Raw genomic sequence first — 20,959 nt, forward strand, 5'->3', positions numbered from 1 at the left:
GGAGAACTCTTTTGCAGACATTTTCCCACCGATTTTTAATAACGTTGTATTGGGGAATTTTCTGCCCCTGCAGACAACCCTGAAAATCATCTTTCGAGCGACTTCGCCCCCGTTCAGAATTAGGTTGTATGAATCCCCACGTATTTCAGGCAGATCAGACCGAAAGGTTTGTAAAAAAAAGAATGAGAATTCACATCGCTCAGCTGATTTTTGTCCAGTAAGTGAAATAGTTATTCTGGACTATTTTCCTTACTTCATGTAAAAAATAAATAATGAATGTGACGTATTAACACATGTCTGTTAAAAATAAGAAAAAAATCTGTCAGTAGGCTTCTATTTGTTACGGTTGCGAATGTCTGTCATTTCACCCACGTAAGGTAGATCTGAAATTCGAACATGGAACTTTTCAAACCACTTAAGACGTCACTAATAAAAATGTTAGAAAACTAGCAACGTCTAAACTGCAATCAACTTCCTACTTTTTCATCGTGTGCTTCACTTTTCTTCGGATAACTTATTGTATTTTTTCTTCAGATAACTTATAACTTGCCAAAATTTGAATGATCTGGTTGAGCCCCGAAAGTCTGAAAATAATCGATTTCTTGTGCCAGGAAGTCCGTACTCGGTGTACGGGAAATATTACGAACAGAAATACCCGAACATAATTCTCTTTCAAGCCGGAGGGGATTTCGAGCGAAACAATCGAATATTTTCTTCTCTGAATTACTTCCTTTTCTGCAAGTACATCCCACAATACGAACAAGAGAAAGGAAATTCTCCTACTAACAAACACGGACCATTTAGAGTAAAGCAAGTTGAAGGAAATTTCTATTTAAGGGATATCAACTTTGACACGAAACTTGGAATTAATATCTCGAAGCATCCTCTTAAAATGACATTGATTTAGGGCACGAAGTAGTAAATTGTATCGAAAGAGACGCACGTCTATTTTATTTCTGTGTTTTTAACTTCTCTTTATGGTATCGAAAGAGGCGCGATCAATGCCTATGTTTATCTCGAAGACTTTCTTGTCTTATTATATATCAAAGAAAAAAAAAACGTGTTAAAAAGAAGGTAGGTAGCCCGTTTATAAACAACTTGACCAGCATTATCATTTAAAAGATGGCAAATGATCCGCATTGATTTTGAGACCTTTCCGTATCATTATAGTTAACTTTCAATTCGTATTAGGATGGATGCAATAGGCAGATGTGAAGAACAGATCCAACAAAATACTTTTAACTACTAAAACCAACCGAGAAGTCATTTTAGAAATGTTATTAGTATTTCGCTAGACCGACAGTGCACTTCGGGATCATTAAAGCAATAGCAATTGGACATGTTAAATTTCTGAGAAAAATTAAAATGGCAAAAAATTTAAAAAAAATTGCGGATTGCCCAAATCGACACTTTGGTCGATTAAAATGCATCCATTGTATTTTAGCCGATATAAAAGATGTCGCCCATTAATTGAATGGACGACATCTTTTATGTAAAGGGATAGGGTGAAGTAAACAGGATGATATGTGGATAATTCGACGGGCCAAATGCTTGCATTTGAAATGGCAAATCCTATGCCGTTCTAATTAATTATCTGCTTTGAAGTGGCCGCTTTTCTTTTGTCAATGTCAACCATTGCCATTTGGCTATGCAGAACAGCCAACAGAAAGTCGCGTCGTGACGAGAAATGACCTTGAAGGGATTAGACCTTCTAATTCCAGTTAGCATTAGTCAGAAGATTATGACCTCTACATTCAAAGAAACCAAATAATCTTCCAGATAAATATTTCCTGACAAAGTAAAAGGAACTGAAATATCTGAATACTCTCATTTTTCACTCATTATAAAAAAAAAAAAAAAAAAAAAAAACAGACAAAGAACAAAGGAATAAGTTATGTACATTGTTGATTATTTTATCACTCAAATTGTAGGAATTTGTGAATCCAAATTAAAATGTACATCAGCACTTGCAAACAGCAGGCAACATCCTGCTTTCTCTGTATGACTTACTGGGTTTTTTTTTTTTTTTTAAAGATGAAACATACTGATGAACAACTAGCAGAAATCGATTGAATGATGCGCGCTGTACTACTTTTCTCTTTCTCCCACCTACCATTTTTAACCTTTCATTTTGGTCCGATAGTGATCGAAATCCGTACTGGATCTTAATAAAGACAAACTTAACAGAAAACTCCCAAAAAGTTGTTTTGAGGGAGGGGCGGGGGTCTTTTCTTCCAAACTGCTGTGCTCTATTGCTTTCATTATTTGGATTTAATGCTTCGCATTTTTTCCCCCCGACTTGTACGAAAAAAATAATAATAATAAAAATAAATAAAAAATATTCAACTTAAACTGGAGCTACAGCAGATCGAATTTTGGTTCTCGGATCTTTTGATCCAACAACCGAGTTAAAGTTCATTTCAGTTGAATGCGCGGCCGTTCAGCTCCATTCTATATTTATTTGTCTGGACTACTTTTTTTTCAGTCTATGAAATTCCATTAAGTGACGTTCTTTTGGTAATTTTTTTAAACATGAAAAAGATGCTAAGAATCAGGAGAATTTTTTTTTTAATTTCATTGCAATTGTAGAAGCTTTCAAGTCGGCCAAGTTACGACTAACTTGAAAATTGGTAATGGCTAGAAAAAATATCAGAAGAAAAAGAAAATAGTATGCACGAAGTTGATCATTTAAAAAAAAAATGAAAACGGCTCAGGCAAATGAGGTAATAAAAAAAATAAATTTTGGTCAGTTACTACCGATAGTTTTTGGTCACAACCGTAGGTTCGACCAAAAACTATCGGTATCGACCTAGTTGACGTCGGTTCAAACTCAACTAGGACGAGAAGAATCTTTATAGGGGTTTTCAACTAACGGTTAGTCACGCGGATTTGAAGGGTTTGCACTCTGCAAAACAAGTCAACCCTCCATAGGAACACGCAATTGACAGTCATAGTATAAGTAGATAGGTTTAACCATCCTCACAGACTATTAAGAACGTTTCGGAGGAGCCAAGTTACTTGGCCTTGACATGCCGCTGAGCCTGATACGTCAAGGAAAAATATAATTTTATAAAACATGCATCACGGTTGAAATAAGCATTATTTTGAGAAAGTATTCTTAACACGCGCCGTACTTACATATAACAAATACTATCATAGCTGATAATGGAAGTTGCCTTATCTTGAACTGTTTTACTTTAAATAGCAATTAAACTCCTGGCTTTGCAGTTTGCTTTCGAACATTCTGAACAAAACAAAAACAAAATCTGTTCGGTTTGTTGCTAGGACTTCTGTATGACTGTTGCCACGTTTAATAAACAAGACACCCTAACTCATTTCCTTTCTTCGAACGATTTAAGACTGTCATCTTGCCACCATTTCTTTTAATGTTAAACGATGATAGGACCACTGCCAGGAAACGGAGAAAATGTTAGCGCGGTCTGATAACCTGGGATTTAATTGATAATTAAGTGGTCATTAAAGACTGCCGACTAAAAGAAAGCAAAGTGCTTGAAACTTTATATCAAACACGCGACCAACAATTCGCCTGCAAATTTATCTACATAGACACTAGTTAATTTGACTGCATTTCTCCTACACATCTCATTTTAGTTTATACTGAACAAATGAAGTAATTTCTTAACATATTCTTGTGGTGTGTAGTAACTTTCACATGTTTCATATATGTCCAGAGAGAAATCACCCACAAAAAAATTAAGGGGGAAAAAAGTTTTTTTTTTTTATATTTATTAAAAAACGTATTAAGTCTAGCTCCGTATCTGCACAATGATATGGGAGTTGACAAAATAAATGCCATGTTTTTAGAATTTTTAAGAAGCACAGTATTTTAAACTTAGGATTTTTTGAATTGCAGATGATTGTACTAAGTTCTTTCTCTTGTAAATAATTTACATTGGTAAACCGTAAAAAAATTTATATGACGTCACTTTTTCTAGACCAATCAAAACATTTATGGATACAGAAGGCAGAATTTTGTGTTTTGTAAATGTGAACTGTTTTTTTTTTTTACGTAGAAACAAACGAAATATTTCGTTACATTGAGCAACTTGTCAGGTGATGTCGATCACCCGACAGTTCTAATCCTTAATTTATTAACTTAAATCTGCAGTTTCAAAAGCTATTGCATCTGTTTTGAGATGCGAACAAGGCCAACTGGCAACCATTTTTATTTTATTTCTTGCAACACGAACACGTTGGAATGCTTAGGTGTCCTCGACATCGTTGTATAATTCCTCTCTTCGTGGAGGTAACAACCTCATCCAAATAGTTTGGCTAATGCCAAGTGTGTCACCCATTTCATTGCATTACGTAATGCATTGAAATGGATGAATAGCGCCACCTGCAAGATCCAATTCGAATGATGGGAAGACCATATAGGCAAAATGAAGAAGTCGAAAAAAAAAAAAAAGCAGCAAGGGCTTAGGTGTAATTTAGGAGAGGGCTCTTTCAGTCACCCCCCCCACGCAATTTAAGTGGCATTATGTTCCTATTCTTATGTATTATGCTCATATTTCAGAGGGGAGGTACATTTGCAATTACTTAACTTAAAGGGTTAATTAAACTCGTATATCGGTTCTTGATAGTTGTTTCATCAGGAAGCTGGGATTGTTCCTTAGTACTGCTGGCATTCGTTACTGCGCGTTTCATTTCCTTTTAAATGCAGTCATCATCTGCCTTAGTTCTTTCTTTCACTTCACGGTGGTATCTTTTTGAAAGAAAGGACAAGCGAGTTACGGCAGCGCTTGTTTTCTAAGTGTAGACCAACCGTACAAGACCCCCACCATGTCCGGTTTGAAAGAAGGTAATTATAAAGTCATTTCTGCATTTAACTGACAATAACAGATGGCCGAAAGATGAAATACACAGAACAAAGAATTGAGATCGTGAATTTTTATGTGTCATTACGTCTACTTTTGGAGTGAAGTGACGGCGACTAATATCTTCTCGGAACAAACACATTAATATGAGTCAGTCGGAACTTTGCTCCTCTGTAGGAAGCTGTTGAGATTCTTGACTAGCTTTTTCGCTCGTAATGATGGTTTGAAGTACTATACGGAAGATATTTTTTTCAACTTAAACAACACTTGGAGAAAGGATACTCAAGGAAATTTAGATTAGCGGAACAGGGTTCTATCTTATCGCAGGATTAATGGAAAAATAACTAAGAAATCTCCGCAGTGCAGTCTCATGACTGCTATGCTCGTTCCATCCTGCACCTGTGACAATCATGTGTTTTTTTGTGATACAAAAAGAACCGAGTTTCGCATTCGTTGCTTGAGCATTCAGGACTGAACATTTATTATATTCCTTAAGGATTCTAATGTTTTGTTTTGGAGTGAAATCTTTCAGAAGGTATCACTGGATCTGTTTACTTCAAAACGACTCCAGTGCAATCAACGAAAGAATACTGTTTTTAAAACAGACTATTTAAGAATTAATTGCTAAAACTTCCCTTGTGTAATTCGGAGGGAAAACAGTAGTCCTCGAAATGTTAATGTGTTTAATTCCCAAAGTAATTTGTGGAGTGTGAGATACAAGCTCGTGTTATAGCTTCAACCAGTTACAAAACTACGTTTTGAAACGTGTATAATTAAGTTCAAATTCTTTGTACTTAGCTCAGAATTGTTAAAATAAAAGTGTCAACGAGCCTTGTTGAAACAAAAGCGTTGGTGCATTCGGTTCTTAAAATATGTCTAATAAGAAGCACTGTTGTCTCCAGCGCACCCCCCCCCCTCCTTTAAGAGGTTGATAACATCTCTGCGAAGAACGCGTGAATTCGGCCTTGACTTATAATCATACCAACATATGGACGTAAGTCTATCGTTTTATAAATCGCATTTTTGGAAACATTCCTTTAATCATCATACTAACAGATGCTTTCAAATACTGAAAATTAATAAAAATTCTAAAAAAAAAAAAATTCGTGGGAATTATTGGCGAGTTTATCAACATTGAAATGGCCTTAGCACTTCCATCAAAGCATTGCTAAGTACGTAACGTTCGTCTGTCATTCACGAATTAAGTGATGAATGTTTAAACCGAGAGGGGGCGCGATCAAGAGGAAGACGGGGATGAGTTTAAATGCCGTTAATAAGGAACACTCTATCATCGCCAACAAGCACGCTACTAGGAAACCGAGAGACTTCCTGTTGTTGATAGCCCTCTGTCTGATGATACTACAATGATCCGCCGACCTTTGCGCCGTTCATCGTCGGAGGTCGGGAACGGGATAGTCCGTAGGTTTCATTTCCCAGTAGGTTTCTCAGGACCTAATGTGTGGGCGTAACGCTTAACATGACTATCCAAAAGGGTTAAAGCTGTATTTACGAAAAGTTCCTTGATGTTATTATACGAAAGGGGTCGAATTAATTGACGGGGAAATAATGAACATGGGAAAAATTAACAGCCAGGAAGAATGAAAAAAAACAACAACTTAATGGTTTTGCCAACAGCTTTTCATTATTGTGGATGGTGGTCATAAAAAAGAATCGTTTGGCAGTTTTATTTAAATGAAAATATAAGTAATGTGTTAACTAAATAATACAAAGACTTGTAGCATTTTAAAGCATCAGGTTACGCCCTCTATTTTTCAGGAATTACAGTGATGTTGCCTAGTACTGTGCTTCTAAGTTTTAAGGTGTGGAAACGGTATTTATATCTGTTTATTCATTTATAAACAATCACTTATAAGCGTTCAGGTTTTGAGATAGAGTATTTATTTACGGGGAGTGGTGTTACCAGTGAAGGACAATCTTAATCCCAAAGCAGACGTCGGTCTCGAGATTTCTCACTTAACCACTTAGCGAGTGCGGAACTTGATCTCTCCCTTTTCATACGACGAAAGAGGCAAAATTGTTCTCTCCTGAAACTTGGCCGTGTTCTTCTGCGGGACAACCTGGCTAGAGCCAGAAGCAATTAGCAAATAATACACTGACACTTCGTGGACTTAACTGCCTCTACAATAATTCTATGTAGTTCAATAACTAGGCCGCTTGACGGATTTTGCTGAAATTTTGCACTGGAATTTTTAGCTGAAGTGAATTTTTCTGTAATAAAATACAGATATTACTCCTCACTATTACTTAAAACTTCAAATAGCGAGGAAATGTTCTTACTATATTATCATTTGTCAAATAAGATGCAAATTATTCAAATAGCTACTAATTTATGTACTCCTGGACTAAGTCCTAATTTTTCCAATTTATCACAGCGTACATTATAGGACAAAAGAATTTAATACTAATGTCCAGACAACGTTATCAGAATATTAGTTTTTGGATAGCCACACTTTCTTTCTGAAATTTAAAGCAGAATGGGGAGCATAATTTCGTTCTTAATGGGTCTTCACCCTTTGAGAACTTTGTTACTTAATGCAGTAGCCATTTTTAAATTACACGATCATACTTCTCTTATTTCATTTGATATCGTTATAGCGAGTCATGAAAAATAAAAGATCCAGTGAATAAATTGTTAGCAACTAAAATAGAGACGATTTCAGAGCAATTATTACACTCCTGTGACAATCACAATTCGGAGTTATGCGAAATGAAAACAGTGAATTAGATGGCGATTTAGCTGGAGGCAAAAAAAAAAATAATAATTAATAAACGTTCGTGTATTATAAACACGAACACATACAAGACAGGAAACCAGAATCTAGTTTAAAGACATTAAGTGACAAAGGGGAAAAAAAAAAAAAAAAAAAAAAAACAGAAGCTGAGAGAGATGCAGGAAGTTGCGAACTGTGATGAATGAGAGATCAGCTTTATCATTTGATACACAGGAATTGTCAGGATGTAAAAGAATAGGACAGAAATCTGCATTTGTGACAATTACCCTGAGGGGGGTGGGGGGATGAACCACTGAAATTGTCATACAATGCTGTGTAAAACGTATTCTTGAGGGTTCGTTTCCTTTCTGGTCAAACATAATTTACGATTTAGAGAAATTTTTTGAATAAGATATGATAGTAGAGGCAGATCGAGACTTTTGTTTCGACAGGGATGAGCGACAAGTATTGTGGAAGATTGAAAAGTGCTTTATTAATTTTTACCGATTTGAAATGTTAAAAATTAGTTAAAATAAATTAGTAGATCACATGATCTAATGCCGCACAAAACTGAATTTTGGATTGTAAATTTCAATAAAGGTTATCTCCCTTCCCACGTCATCAAAATCTGAAAGATGCTACAGCGAAACTAAAAGGGTGAAACGTTGCCAAAGTCGTCTGAATTAACACCGATTTGACGTTTGATGCACACATTCATTTGCCAAGTTTTGTAGCGTATAACCCATTCGCACCCAGTTGTTTTCTTGTTCAACAGTCTCACTGGAAGGTAGCATCGTCCCCATCTCACACAGGAACTGTTTTCCTTCCGTAAACAAACCTGTTTGCCAATACTGGCGAGTTCATATAAATGTCACATGGATGCCTTCCTCACTTGCCTTGGCATTAATCCAAACTTAGAAAAGGGAATGCGAATTTCTAAAAAATGCGTCCAAAAATTAAGTTAACCTCGATCAGAACATGGAAAAATACCCTAAAATATACTTCCACTATCAGCTACTGATTTTCAGAAGTACTTAAAGTAATATTCCATCCAGCTCTGACCTTGAGAAACCTTGCATACGTTTGCACGAATTTTTAAGCGGAGCAGTGGCTTCATGGACCAAGGCCTTGATCGTGGTGCATTGCGAACTAGTTTGAGATGTGAAACCAAAATGTTTCACTCCGGATATCTAAATCTTTTGGGTATCAACTAAAAGGTGAGTTTAGCCGGTCTCGCAGCTCGTACGGTTGGTCCAGGAAACTGTTTTTAAACTTCACAATATGTAAACCAGCCATAAAACACACTCAGCTGATAGACAGTTATACTTATGTTCTAGTAATTAACAACAAAATTCTGGTCATCATTTCAGGTGTTACCTTTTTAATTTCAGATCCAATTTTCGCGACTGGATTACACAATCTGGAATGTCGTTTTCTCCACGAACTGATGCGGCTTCTGAACACGTGTCTGAAATGTTGGTAGACAACTCAAGATCACTTCCAGTTCAAACGGTTCCTATAATTTTCTACAAGAGGGCTTCTGTTCAAGATAGGTGATAAATTTTACGAATAAATAAATTTTCTATTTTTAGAAAATTACGTGCGATAAGTTTTTCCAAACAGAAAATTTCCTGTTTTTTTTAAAAAAAAGATAAGGGGAAAAAAGTAAGGAAACATTAAAAATTCAAAAAGAAGAAAAGTACACACGTTTCTTTGATACCAAACGAAATACACTGCTCAAGCAGTTGATATGCTTTTGAAGAACTGTGGTTCTAACTAGACGAATTCAGTTCATTGTCTGTTAATAATAATTAAATCCAAATTTGTGAGGAACGTCCAATTATATTAGTTAAAGATTTTTATTATTATTATCTGTATGAATTCAAAGAAAATTTTCTTAAGATTGGGATTTTCTCAAATACTTTGTTTCGTGATCTTCCCTCTAATAATTTCATTTTCTTATTTCGATGATCGATACGTTAAGATGTCCGTATGTAAAAATAGATTTCGGCAAGTAAACTTCCACCATCTGCTTTTGTCTAGGTGACTGCGATGATGAATGCAACCCGGTATCGGAACCTTTTACTAAAAATGGAAAAGTGGAAGTGGTGTCGGCGAAAGACCACAATACGGAAGTCAGAGAAGAGGGCGACTCTACAATTTGGGGAGAGAAAAAAAGCACTGCATAGTTGGCGATGCAAGGAAATTGTTTCCATTTCGGATCTATGTTTCACATCTTCGCATTCCACAAAAGAAAAAAAAACTTTATAGATCATGGCATAACAGGAATTCCTCTCAAAGAGCTATTGTTTCTTTCATTTAACATTTTTCACCAAGGTTTCAAAGGTTTAAAATTAAATTTTTTTTTTTTCATTACATATTGCCATGTAATGTAATGGAACGTCGAAATCTCTTTCCAACATAATGACATCGACTTTAAGTGGGAATTCGCGAGGAGTCTTTCTGAAGAAACCACCATAATAACGCCCTTCAGTTATAGGCAGTCTGTTCTGCCACATTGTGATTCATTAACACATTACTCTCCAGTGCTAAATCGATTCAACACAAAAGGGCGTGCAGTGGATTCGAGTTATTGAAATTACTGACAGTTTTACGATCTAAAATTTGGTTCTAATGTGGAGAATAGAATGAACCGAAACAAGCTTCCCACGAATCCTTTTGGAAACTTATTACACCAACTTTCATTCAAACAAATATCAGCCTAGATTCTAACACGAAACATAACAGCTGGCCTTCCATTTTTGAGTAAATTCTGAATTACGCTAAATTCATTCTTGCACCTGATTAATATTCAGACAACTTCCGAAATAAATCAGAATTACGTGCGGGGGGGAGAGGAGACTGAAGTTTTGTTCCCAAATAATATTCTTGAGTAAAATTTTAAAAGAATAAAAAAAAATGTGATAAAAATAATTCTTGGTGAATGGACACCCAGATTATGCTCACTCTAGGATGACTCGCTAAACATGTATGTACCAAATATCAAGCAATTTCGTGTGTGAAGCACCGTTAGATGTAACAATACATAATCTAATTCATTCCTTATATATCGTAAATATTGGCTGAATTCGCAAAGAAACTTAATCAGTGCTACCATTGTTAATTGTGGGGGCTCGATTTCATAACTCATATCTTAAAATAGCAGTCGCTACACTAGAATAGTCATATGAAGATGCATTATCAAAGTATTAAATATGTAATGCGCTGTTTTTATTTATCTATCGTCAAGGACGCTTGCAGTGCTAGAAATGCGGAGCCATAAATACCAAACTAATAACGATCCGTGAAGAGCACATTTGTTCCTGTAAAACGTTTGATTTCAAAAATGGAATATAGTTTTTATTTCAGCATGAGGCTATTGCAGTTAATGCTGTTTGATTGTTAGCGTATAGTCAACCCCTATCTTTCAAAAGAAATTGCATGTATAATGGGAAAGATGAGCATTACCACCTTCTATTACAAATTCGGTGTAGGTGCGATTTTGCTATATTAAGTACTCCTAAAAATAGTTTTCAATAATACTTCCCTGGTGCACTTCAGAATGAGGGCTGCGGTGTAGGTATACGATCGATGCTTTCCCACAGAACTATATAAAAAGTTTTTGTAAAGTATAGTAAAGGTAAGGTTCCCAGCCTTGCGTGTAAAGGATGCACATAAACATATTCTCAGTGTTGACTGAGAATATGTTTGATTTGAAACTTTCTTACTTGGAAGAAAGTTGTGGCAATGAATGCATTCTAAAGTCAAACGCATGCCAAGTATTCGACATTTGTTAGCGTATAGATTCGGAAGAACACTAGGCAAAGCAAACGTGCGTGAACTTTGTACCTCATTAGTACGGATCATCGAGGGTGTTTCAGTGCGTTTAAGTAGTATGATATTATTTGCATATTGATGATATGTTCTCTGTGAACAGTTGTGAATATCATTTACAGCGTGCATGTATATAACGCATACTGTTAATATTGGCTTTTTGCCCTACAGCAACGAGAATAACCAAACGTTGGGAATGTCTGGTGAGCGGAACCTTAAAAATAAAATCATAAAAGGTGATCGGTGACCACGAGGTCGCGGAATGTTTAAAGCTTATTTCTTTAGCTCTGTGAAGTATCATTTGGCAAGTATTTGAATTCCCCTCCCCATAACGTGCACACCATACGCCGATCTTTGTGCTAAGCTTAGCTTATATTGTGTCTTGCTATTTGCTTTCTCTCTACTGACATTCTCGTGCCTCAGGAATGCCTCCTCGGGCGACTAATCTTCATATACAGTAGCTTTATTTAAGAGTCCAGTTGTTACACTGAAGGGTAAGTAATTGGTGTGCACATTAACATCCATCAGTAATCTGAAATAAGATTCTACAACCAATCGCGTTTTTCATATACGAAGGCTTTTGAAGAAGGGCATCCTATAGACTTAACGTTTGTTAACATTGCAATCTTTGTTATTTTATTATTATTGGATCCATGCCATCGTCTGATCAAAGTATGGTGGATTGGCCTGATGGATTCATCTGAATTCTTCGCACACAAATCACTGACTGAAATTTATCCACCACACGCTATGCTTAATATTTAATGCCCACAGGTTAAAATAGGATGGGCGGACAGGGCATGCACGCGAAACTAAGTGGATTAAGATTCGCAGCAATAAGTTAAGTTCGTTAGCAAGGCCACTAACAACCCTCATTAGAATCATCGGGATCAGTATTTGATCTGTTGAAACTCCGGTTTTAAGTTAATTCATCGATTTGCCATTTTTATTGGACCGACGTTCTCATCAGGGCTCAGCCGCCCAAATTTTGAGCATCAAATCTGTTTAATAACAATCAGTCGTTTTTCTACTTCTCTTCAGACAGAAATTTACTCTAATCGAACATACCCCCCCCCTCACTTTAAGAGTTTGATTCTCGCAAAATAACAAATAATAAAAAGAAGGGCTAGAAGGAAATAAAATTTCGCATCATTCAACCCATTTCGACAATTTTATTCCCCAATTGTTTTACCTACCCCAGCTAGAAAGATAAGCGAGATTCTATCTTACATAAGTGATCCAAGTATTGAAAGAAGCAGGAGATTGAACAACTATTTGGCTGCCATAACTGTTTTAACTGAGAATGTAAATTCCTCTCTGAAATTCCAACAGTACTAATAAAAATGGCAGTGAAATAGCTGCCAACTGCAGTAGTTGGCTCACTTGCATATATGAGATGGAGTTCATTAGACCAATCTCCAATCCTTCCGGTCTGTATGAAAATTTATGGTAGAAAGTCCCTTTAACGAAAACCATCCTAAAGGTGAACTTGTACTATGATTTTCACCACTAGCTGGAGATTTTCGTTATGATCGTCATGAGCGGAACTCCTACAGTTATTGAGCAAATCATATTTATGCAGGATTATGCTTCTCCCACCTTGTTTTAGTTGTTAGCGTACCATTTCCCTCTTTAATTCTGATCCATACGAAATACTAAAGTACTTCTATGAAATGTGATCACTTGCAGTATTTTATTTTACCTAATACATTCGGTACCTTAACATTCGAGACTAAACGTTTGCGTGAAGATAACCAAAAAAGTTCAATTTCTGTAGCATCAGCTAAGTGAATTCTACCTCACACAGTAGACGCTTAAGACATGTAATTCGAGTCATTTAAATCATCAACTATGGGGGAAAGAAACGCATCCACTTGGACATATACTATTCGCAGACGGACACTGAAGCACAAATGGTTCTAGCAATTCAGAAAGTGCCCCAATACGGCTTTATCAAAACTGATATTCTACCGCCTTCTAGCAGTCCACAAATGTCTAGTAGCTTATCCCCAGTATTCCCTGATCTCACGTACAAAAATGGTTGTAATGCTACCGTAATAGACGGAGGCTCCCATCGAGAAACTCCATTTGTGGTGGTCTTGAAACCTCTGTTATTATAACATCAGTTTTATTATGCTTTCAGATATATGAAAAAAAAAAAAAAGTCTTCTATTGTTCAGTGGGATGGGAACTTTTATAATTGTTTGTAGTTCAGTTATGAAATTGTTAGAGCAGACATTTGGGACCCTGCTCCGACTAGACCGCCGTGCTTATTCGCATTCATTATCCCTCATCTGGATGGTACAGTTAAGTGATTCGACATGTGGTAGAGAGGGGGTGAGGGAGAATTATCGTTTTGGGTTCTGTTCTGATTCTTAAGTTCGTATTTTTGATACGTCCTACGATTTCAGTCAGAGGTGAGGTCTCTGTAATTCCGATTTGCAGTTTAAGCAACAAACCGAACTATATTTTGTCTGTATTAAAAATCCTCTAATATACCCTGCTGGAATAACATTATTCCATTAAGACAGTATTAATATTGTACATGATATACTGATATGTTTACTAAGAACGCAAGCAATATTTACCCGTACAATAGAGCTGCTCCTGCGATGGCTCCTCCACACTGGGCAGTTATATAAAGTAATGCCCGTAAAGGCGTCACCTTCCGTGTCACGAACATAGCAAACGTGACCGCGGGATTCACGTGCGCCCCTGAGATGTGACCAAAACACTGCACGAGAGTGGCCATCGCCAGACCACTAGTGAGCGCCACCACCACACTACTGGGTTGATAGCCGGGCCACGTGATGTGCGAACCACATAACAGAAACACGTAGAAAAACGTAGCAAGGCACTCGGCGATTATGGCTCTCCAAAACTCAAGAGTCCGAATTTCTTCTTTCATGGACTTTTTTTTATTGATTTGCGACCGCAATCCTTCCACCCTATCCAAAAGATGGAGAAAGAAAGATTCTAGAGATATAGTAGCCATTTCTCCAGCCCGAAGATGCACTCTTTCCTCCTCGGCTACAGCGTTCGTATGCCCGTACGAGTTTGCCCACACAGTCGCCAGCTTTACGGCTCCGGGATTATAGACTGCACTAAAGTAGCAACTTGCATTCGCCTTGTCCTCCGGTACATCTGTAGACCATTATTGGGAGGCTAAACACACACTGACATCGCATCCACAAGCTAATAACGACTGGTCAACCGACTTCCCGTGTCTCATAGAGCAACATGTGTCTTCATTTCGATCTTACCCGTAATTAGCCGCTTTTCTCGCTGTGCACTGAGCTGTCCCTGTAGATCTCATTATTTATTCTTACTGCACGTGCAAAAGTCGGTATTAGTAGCAGCTTTGCCGATATGAAACGCTGGAGATGTTCCATGACACGACTACCTGCCTGTATCCTCTGCTGGCACACGTATCGTCAGCTGCAATCAGCTTATGCCGATAACTCCGAGTGTTGGGTAAGAGAGTCGCTCTGAACATGCGTCAGTGATAGGCATGCTCGAGTGGATGATAGACGGGTGGAGTCCTTGAAGAGCGCCCTCTAGGTCAGGAATATCGTATCTACGGTAATGCAAGAATGAAAACAAACTTTAGTTAGTATCGCACGATATGCAGACGGTCAAGTTGGTATAAATTCTATAAATTTAGCTTGGTAATCTGTCTGTTGTAAAAGGAATTTGGTATAGTTTATTAGTGATAGCACAGCGAATGTTACCACCACAATGATCAGCAGCTTACTAAATTCAGCAAGTATATAATACTAAAATACAACACGCCGAGATAATATTTAAAATGAAAAGGCTAAATATGTTTGTATATATTAACATCAAAATAAATTTAAAAAAAATAATGTTAACGTTGCTGTGAAGTCAAATCAGTGAACATATTAAGGTAATGGTGCCAAAGTTTGGCAATGTAAAGGGCGCTCATTGGGAAACTGAGAACAGTCAATTAAAATATGATAGCTGGTTAAAATGGTGTCGGATTCGCACAGTGGTCGGTCGTCGAGAACAATATTGTAAGACGAATGCACAACTGAGCAAGAATGACTTCGATTCCGCCCAGACGGGACTTCTATTGTTCCACTACAAACTTAGACAACAAATGTGCTACGTTAGATAATCTCGCCATGTTTGCCATTGGGATATTAGCTTGCTATATATCAGCTGCCTGTACCTACAAGAGACTGGCAGATGGTGGCGTTGTGCAGTGAAAATAACCAACTCTGCGATGACATCGGTCATTCCATTTCCCTTGATACTAGCTTGGATCTACCAGAATCTAGTATCCATTTGGGAACTTATGAGATGTTTAACTGTCGAACCCCAGAGAATACGGAATATATACGTCAGTGCTAATTTAAGTTTAGGGTTCGCGAGACACTGTTCACTGCAATTGTTACACACGTAATGCATGCCAGTATATTCGTTAATTTTTAATTTATGAAAAATTGAGTGACATTTTCTTTCTGACTTGGAGTACCTATTTATTTATTTTAAGTTGCAAGGAAAAGTCTGAAAGACATTCTTCTGTAGTAAGCGTTTATAATTTCTTTCAGAGCCCTATTAAGAGTTTATGGTATTCTGCCATACTTCGAGAGAATCGTAATACTTAAAAAGGTGCTTTTGACACTTGAAACTGAGCCTGAAAAAGGAAAAAAATGTGCGTGTTTGTGGGAAGGGATGACCGACATTAGCGAGCATCACACGCACACACTGTATATCCTTATTAATACATACTATTCATGGCTTGTAGTCGAGTTTCATATTTTTAGTGCATCTGCACAAATGGCTAATGTTTTATGGAACTAGTTTTGCTACCAAGCCTTGTTAAAGAAAGATGATTATGAAGAAATATTGCTGCATGGTTCTCTGAGAGTATTTTGAAGGCAATTCAAGGTCCTATTTTATTGGGTGGCATTCCCCCCCCCCCCACCTCCGTTAATATTGTTGGTAGAATTGGTAAATAGTTCTGCCAGCAATATTAACTTGCCTACATGTAATGTAAAAATGTTAGCACGATATTCAATTACCGTTAAAGGTCAACTATTCAGCAAGCATACATTTACTGTACTTACTCAAGTAAGTCAAAGTATCTGGTGGGAGGGGGGGGGGGCATCACCGACGTTATTGAATATTCAATAGAGATCATATCCGGTCAGTGTAAGCGGTGCTGAAACTGATCGTTCTCATGATAGTTCAGAAGGCTCGATTATGTTTAAAATTCAGCAAACTCTTGATGCAATGGTTAGCCTTTAAGATTACGATCAGACATGTATAGCATCTCTTAGTCATACAATCTTTAACACGAAAGGTCATTTTTAAATAATTTTCTTTTAAAACAACAGATTTCTTCATTTCCTCACCCCAGCCCTTCTTACCCTTCTTGCTCAAATAAAACAAACCATAGTTGCATCCATGAACAAAACAACAGGCTTAAGAAAAAGAGAAAAGCAAATCATTTAATAGTTAATGAATTTCAGTATGGATATTAAACCTTATTAAAGCTAGTTAAACGTGAATTGTCGATTTCAAATCATTTTCATGCGGACTGAACAACTGTCAGTTATCCACTCCATAAACACTGTTCACTGGTGATCAAGTACCGTGATGGGATTTTATCTTATTATCACAGAGGAGCGATGGGCTCTTGAAGTGCAGAGCTCACGTCTCATAATCCAGCTTAGAACGGATTAAGGGCAGTTATTTTCGTTCACGGGAAAGCTGGTGTGTCATCTCCATGAGGATTGTTACCTATCCTCCAATGATCTTACATTGCACAAATGACAGAAAATACTAAAATCAATAAAGGAGGGGGGGGGCTTGTTTGTTGGAATTTAGTTAGGGATGCTACCTACTTTCATAGCGAAGCATGGCTTTTAAAATAGATCACAGGGAACCGATTATTTAATCCTCATTGGGCTTGAGTGATGAAATATTTTTAATAGCAAGAAAAAAATCTTCTAAATATAAAAGCCGCAAAAACTTAACTTCTGATCTCCGCACTGCTGTTTAGAACTTTCTCTAATTGATGTCCAATTTGTAGATGGTAGTCCAATATGAAGTTTCTTCGAAATCCACGTATCTTTAAGTTAAGGCTCACATTAATCAATAATCAGCCACATATCAAGTTCTGATTACATTATTTTGCATCCAATAAGCTCCAGGTCAGTATTGATTTACAGTGGCATCTACAGGGTGTTCGGGATAAATTTGACAGTTTCGTAAGGAAAAAGAAAATCTTCTTTGTATCTATTAAATTTAATGAATTGACAAAAAAACATTACAGGCAGAGTTAATTACAATACTATCAACAAGATTTACTCAAAATAACCACCATTAGCATCGATCACAGCTTCAATTCTGCTTCGGAACCTCGAACAAGCTGATGCTACAGTCTCCCTGGGAAGGGCCGCAAAAACTGTTTTAATTTTATCCATTAACTGGGCTTTTGTATTACTGGAAGTGCGATTGGTGTCTTTTTCAACTGCGCCCCATACAAAATAATCCATGGGGTTAAGGTCTGGGGAGTTTGGAGGCCAAACATTTGGACTGGTGAAGTCGTAGAAATTTTCAGACAACCATTTTTGACTTTTCCCAGAGGTGTGGCAAGGGGCCGAATCCTGCTGCCATACATACGGCCTACCATTGGCTACCCTTGTTATCCAGGGCTTGACTACAGTTAGCAACTCCACGAACAAAGCCCGAATTCCAATGCCAGGGTTCTTCAACACCTGTTCCTGCAGATTTGCAAGGAATTCTGCTGTACGAACGCAATCAGATCGTCTGCTAGGGATCTTTCTTCTTGCTACATCCTCGTAGTCACCATTGCAAGTCTCTAGTTCATGCCTGATTGTTTTTACTGTATTTAGGGAGCATTGGGCAGCAGTCGTAATATCCTTATTTTGATGGCGGGCACGAATCATCATGATACAAGTTATTCTCTTCCATGATTCAGGTGGGTTCCAGCTATCCATCCTTTCTGACATCTTGTATATGAATGAAGAAGGGTCCAAACTTTTAAATGAAGAGAAGTGTGTGTTAATACATGTAACTTACGGAAAAATATAATTAATTATAAATATGTCAAATTTATCCCGAACACCCTGTATATTCCTGGAGCATAAGTCAGTCGTTACTGCTCGATTCAAAATGGAGTGGGTGGTGTATTTCGATATGTTATTGTTTCATGTCTCTGGACGTGTTAAAGGAACAGCCAATTAGTAATAACGTATGGAATTTTTAAAAGCATCTAGAACTCAGTGGTAATGATGATCTTTAATTGAAAAGCTTGGTGTGAAACCTGCTTATGGAATTTCGAACTTCTTTGGAAGATGGACCGAGTCCTTGACTCTTTATCCCTTCATCTGATTTTAGCTTGCGTATGAGAGGATTACTGTGGGTAAATTACCCTCATCGCGAGCATTGTAAGCTGTATTAGCTTTCTCTTGCGATGGAGGATTTCGGTTTTTTATGTTTGAAATGATCTGAGGGTTTGTAGTCTGCTGCCTGTTGAATTAGCTGATTTGGGTGATTATCTGTGACTTCGAAGAACTTTTCTGCAATGCCTATTATGTAGGTCTTGATATCTGGAAGGTTGGCTTCTTGGTGTAACTGGAGTTTTCTCATGAACCAAGGGGCATTAAATGCCATTCTTAGGCATTTGTTCCGGATCGTCTGTAGTCTGTTGATATTGCTTTTAGTTGTGTGTCCCCAGATTGGTGATGCGTAAGTGAGGTGTGGTCTTATCACTGATTTATAGAGGAGAATTTTGTTATTTATGTTTAGGAAGCTCTTCCTATTTAAAAGTAAATATATAACTGTGCTGTTGCGTGACTTGCTTTAGTAGAGATACCATTTATGTGTGTCTTGAAATTTAGGCGTTTATCAAGATGAACTTCTAGATATTTGGTAGAGGTGTGCCAAGGGATGATTTTTTCCAAACATTTGTATGCTTGTGTTCGGTTCTGCTTTACGTCTGGTGAAAAGTACTGAAACCTTCTTATGATGCGAAGAACGACACTTTATAGCCTCACTAATAGTTGAGGCTATTAAAGTGCCGAGTCAAAGTTCAGAATGGATTAAAATGTGTATAATGGTGTATAAGTTCTGATGATAATATCATCATATTGTGTATAAAAGTTGATTTGTTATGAAAATTAAGTAATGACTGCAGTCTTCATCACTTCTCACTAAAAATAAGTGTGTGGATGAATATGCAGAGCTGAGCAAGAACAACGAACCCTGTCAGATTGGACTGCCATCGTTTAATTTCAGATTTTATCTGCAATCGCTTGTTGTTTTCTCTCTATGCCGTGATGCCTGCCACTGATATTAAATTTTGTCTTATAATTTACCTGTATAATCTATATAGGGGACTGGCAAGTGATGGTATTTTAAGGAAGAAGCTGACCTGGCTGCAGTATCTATCGCCTTGTTTCCTTTGATCTCGATGTGGCCTGGGATCTAACAAAGGTGAACGTCCAAGCAAAGCCAACGGATTTAATAAGATGTTGGATACGAGAGAGACAGAGGAAAAAGAACTGGATGGGAATATACCAATTGCATGTTATGCTGTTTGAGAAGACAGCAGCATACTCCACTAAAGACTGATTTTGATCTACTGTATAGATCAGCACAAAATCAGAGTATTCCTCTGTGTGTGTTTGAAAGAGTTGCTAGTAGATAGAGGAGAGGGGGGAAGCAATGTTTCCCTAACTTGAACAGAATGAAGCTGCATGATGCAATTCAGCTGTTCAAAGATGGCAGCACGTTATGAGACCTTTGGGCAATATTATCTGCAGTACTGTCTAGAGCGTGTTCTTTTATGTAGTCGTCCAAGTGACATATGATAATCTGTCGGGTGTTATATAAGTTTACCGAACATGGATAAAAAATATTTCTCCATGTGGTATGATCTCTCAAGACTTTCATTTAGGATGCATATTGCAAGAAAGTTGTAGAAATGAGGTCGGTGGTTCATATGCTTCATCGTAGTAACTAGGAAAAAGGATGTTTAGGTTGCGCTTCTAAATGCTGGATGGTGGTAGCATCCAACCACTTAAGTTATATATGATCTCTCTCACTCTCTGGAAGAAGCATAGACTTGGGACCCATAATCGAGTCTTGATCAGATAAGTCCTCGCTAAAGACAGAGCAAATAGCATTAATTCCCCCCCCCCCCCCCAAAAGAAGACGGAAAACAGTCTTCTTTGCTCTCTGGCATTTATCCAACAACTGACATTTATGGGATAGGCATGTTAATTCTGCATTGAATGAGTACAAGAATATTTTTTACTATCACAAGTGGGATTTTCGTTGGTCCTAGGCTTAGCTCTGGGTCTAGATGGAGGCTAGGTTTCCAAGCAAAACTGCACAACACGCACAAATATACAATGTATTTTGAGGAGGAAACCTGAACTCATTTGCATGTGCCAAGATAGAAAGGTGGTGTGTGGCTTGCTGTAATTGTTTTTCTCTAACACAGATCAGACATTCGAGAAATCGCAAAATATGGCAAAGTCATCTACACAGAGTACA

General features: G+C 37.4%; 1 protein-coding gene across 2 annotated transcripts in view; it reads right to left on the minus strand.

Annotated features, from left to right (window-relative positions):
• Nucleotides 1–14,847, minus strand: part of LOC150097959 (lens fiber major intrinsic protein-like) — a 162,825-nt gene extending 147,978 nt beyond the window's left edge. Inside the window, exon 1 of one of the 2 annotated variants that reach the window (XM_090406536.1) lies at nucleotides 13,999–14,847. In XM_090406536.1, coding sequence (XP_090262662.1) covers nucleotides 13,999–14,399 — 401 coding nt within the window. In that variant the 5' untranslated portion in view covers nucleotides 14,400–14,847. Of the gene's footprint in view, nucleotides 1–13,992 lie in introns of both variants that reach the window. The other variant, XM_090406535.1, reaches the window with a different exon arrangement.
• Between the last annotated feature and the right edge of the window lie 6,112 nt (nucleotides 14,848–20,959).

This window comes from Typopeltis vanoorti, chromosome 16 (assembly GCF_054136105.1).
Source record: "Typopeltis vanoorti isolate ZY-2024b chromosome 16, IOZ_Tvanoo_1.0, whole genome shotgun sequence".
Classification (NCBI taxonomy): domain Eukaryota; kingdom Metazoa; phylum Arthropoda; class Arachnida; order Uropygi; family Thelyphonidae; genus Typopeltis; species Typopeltis vanoorti.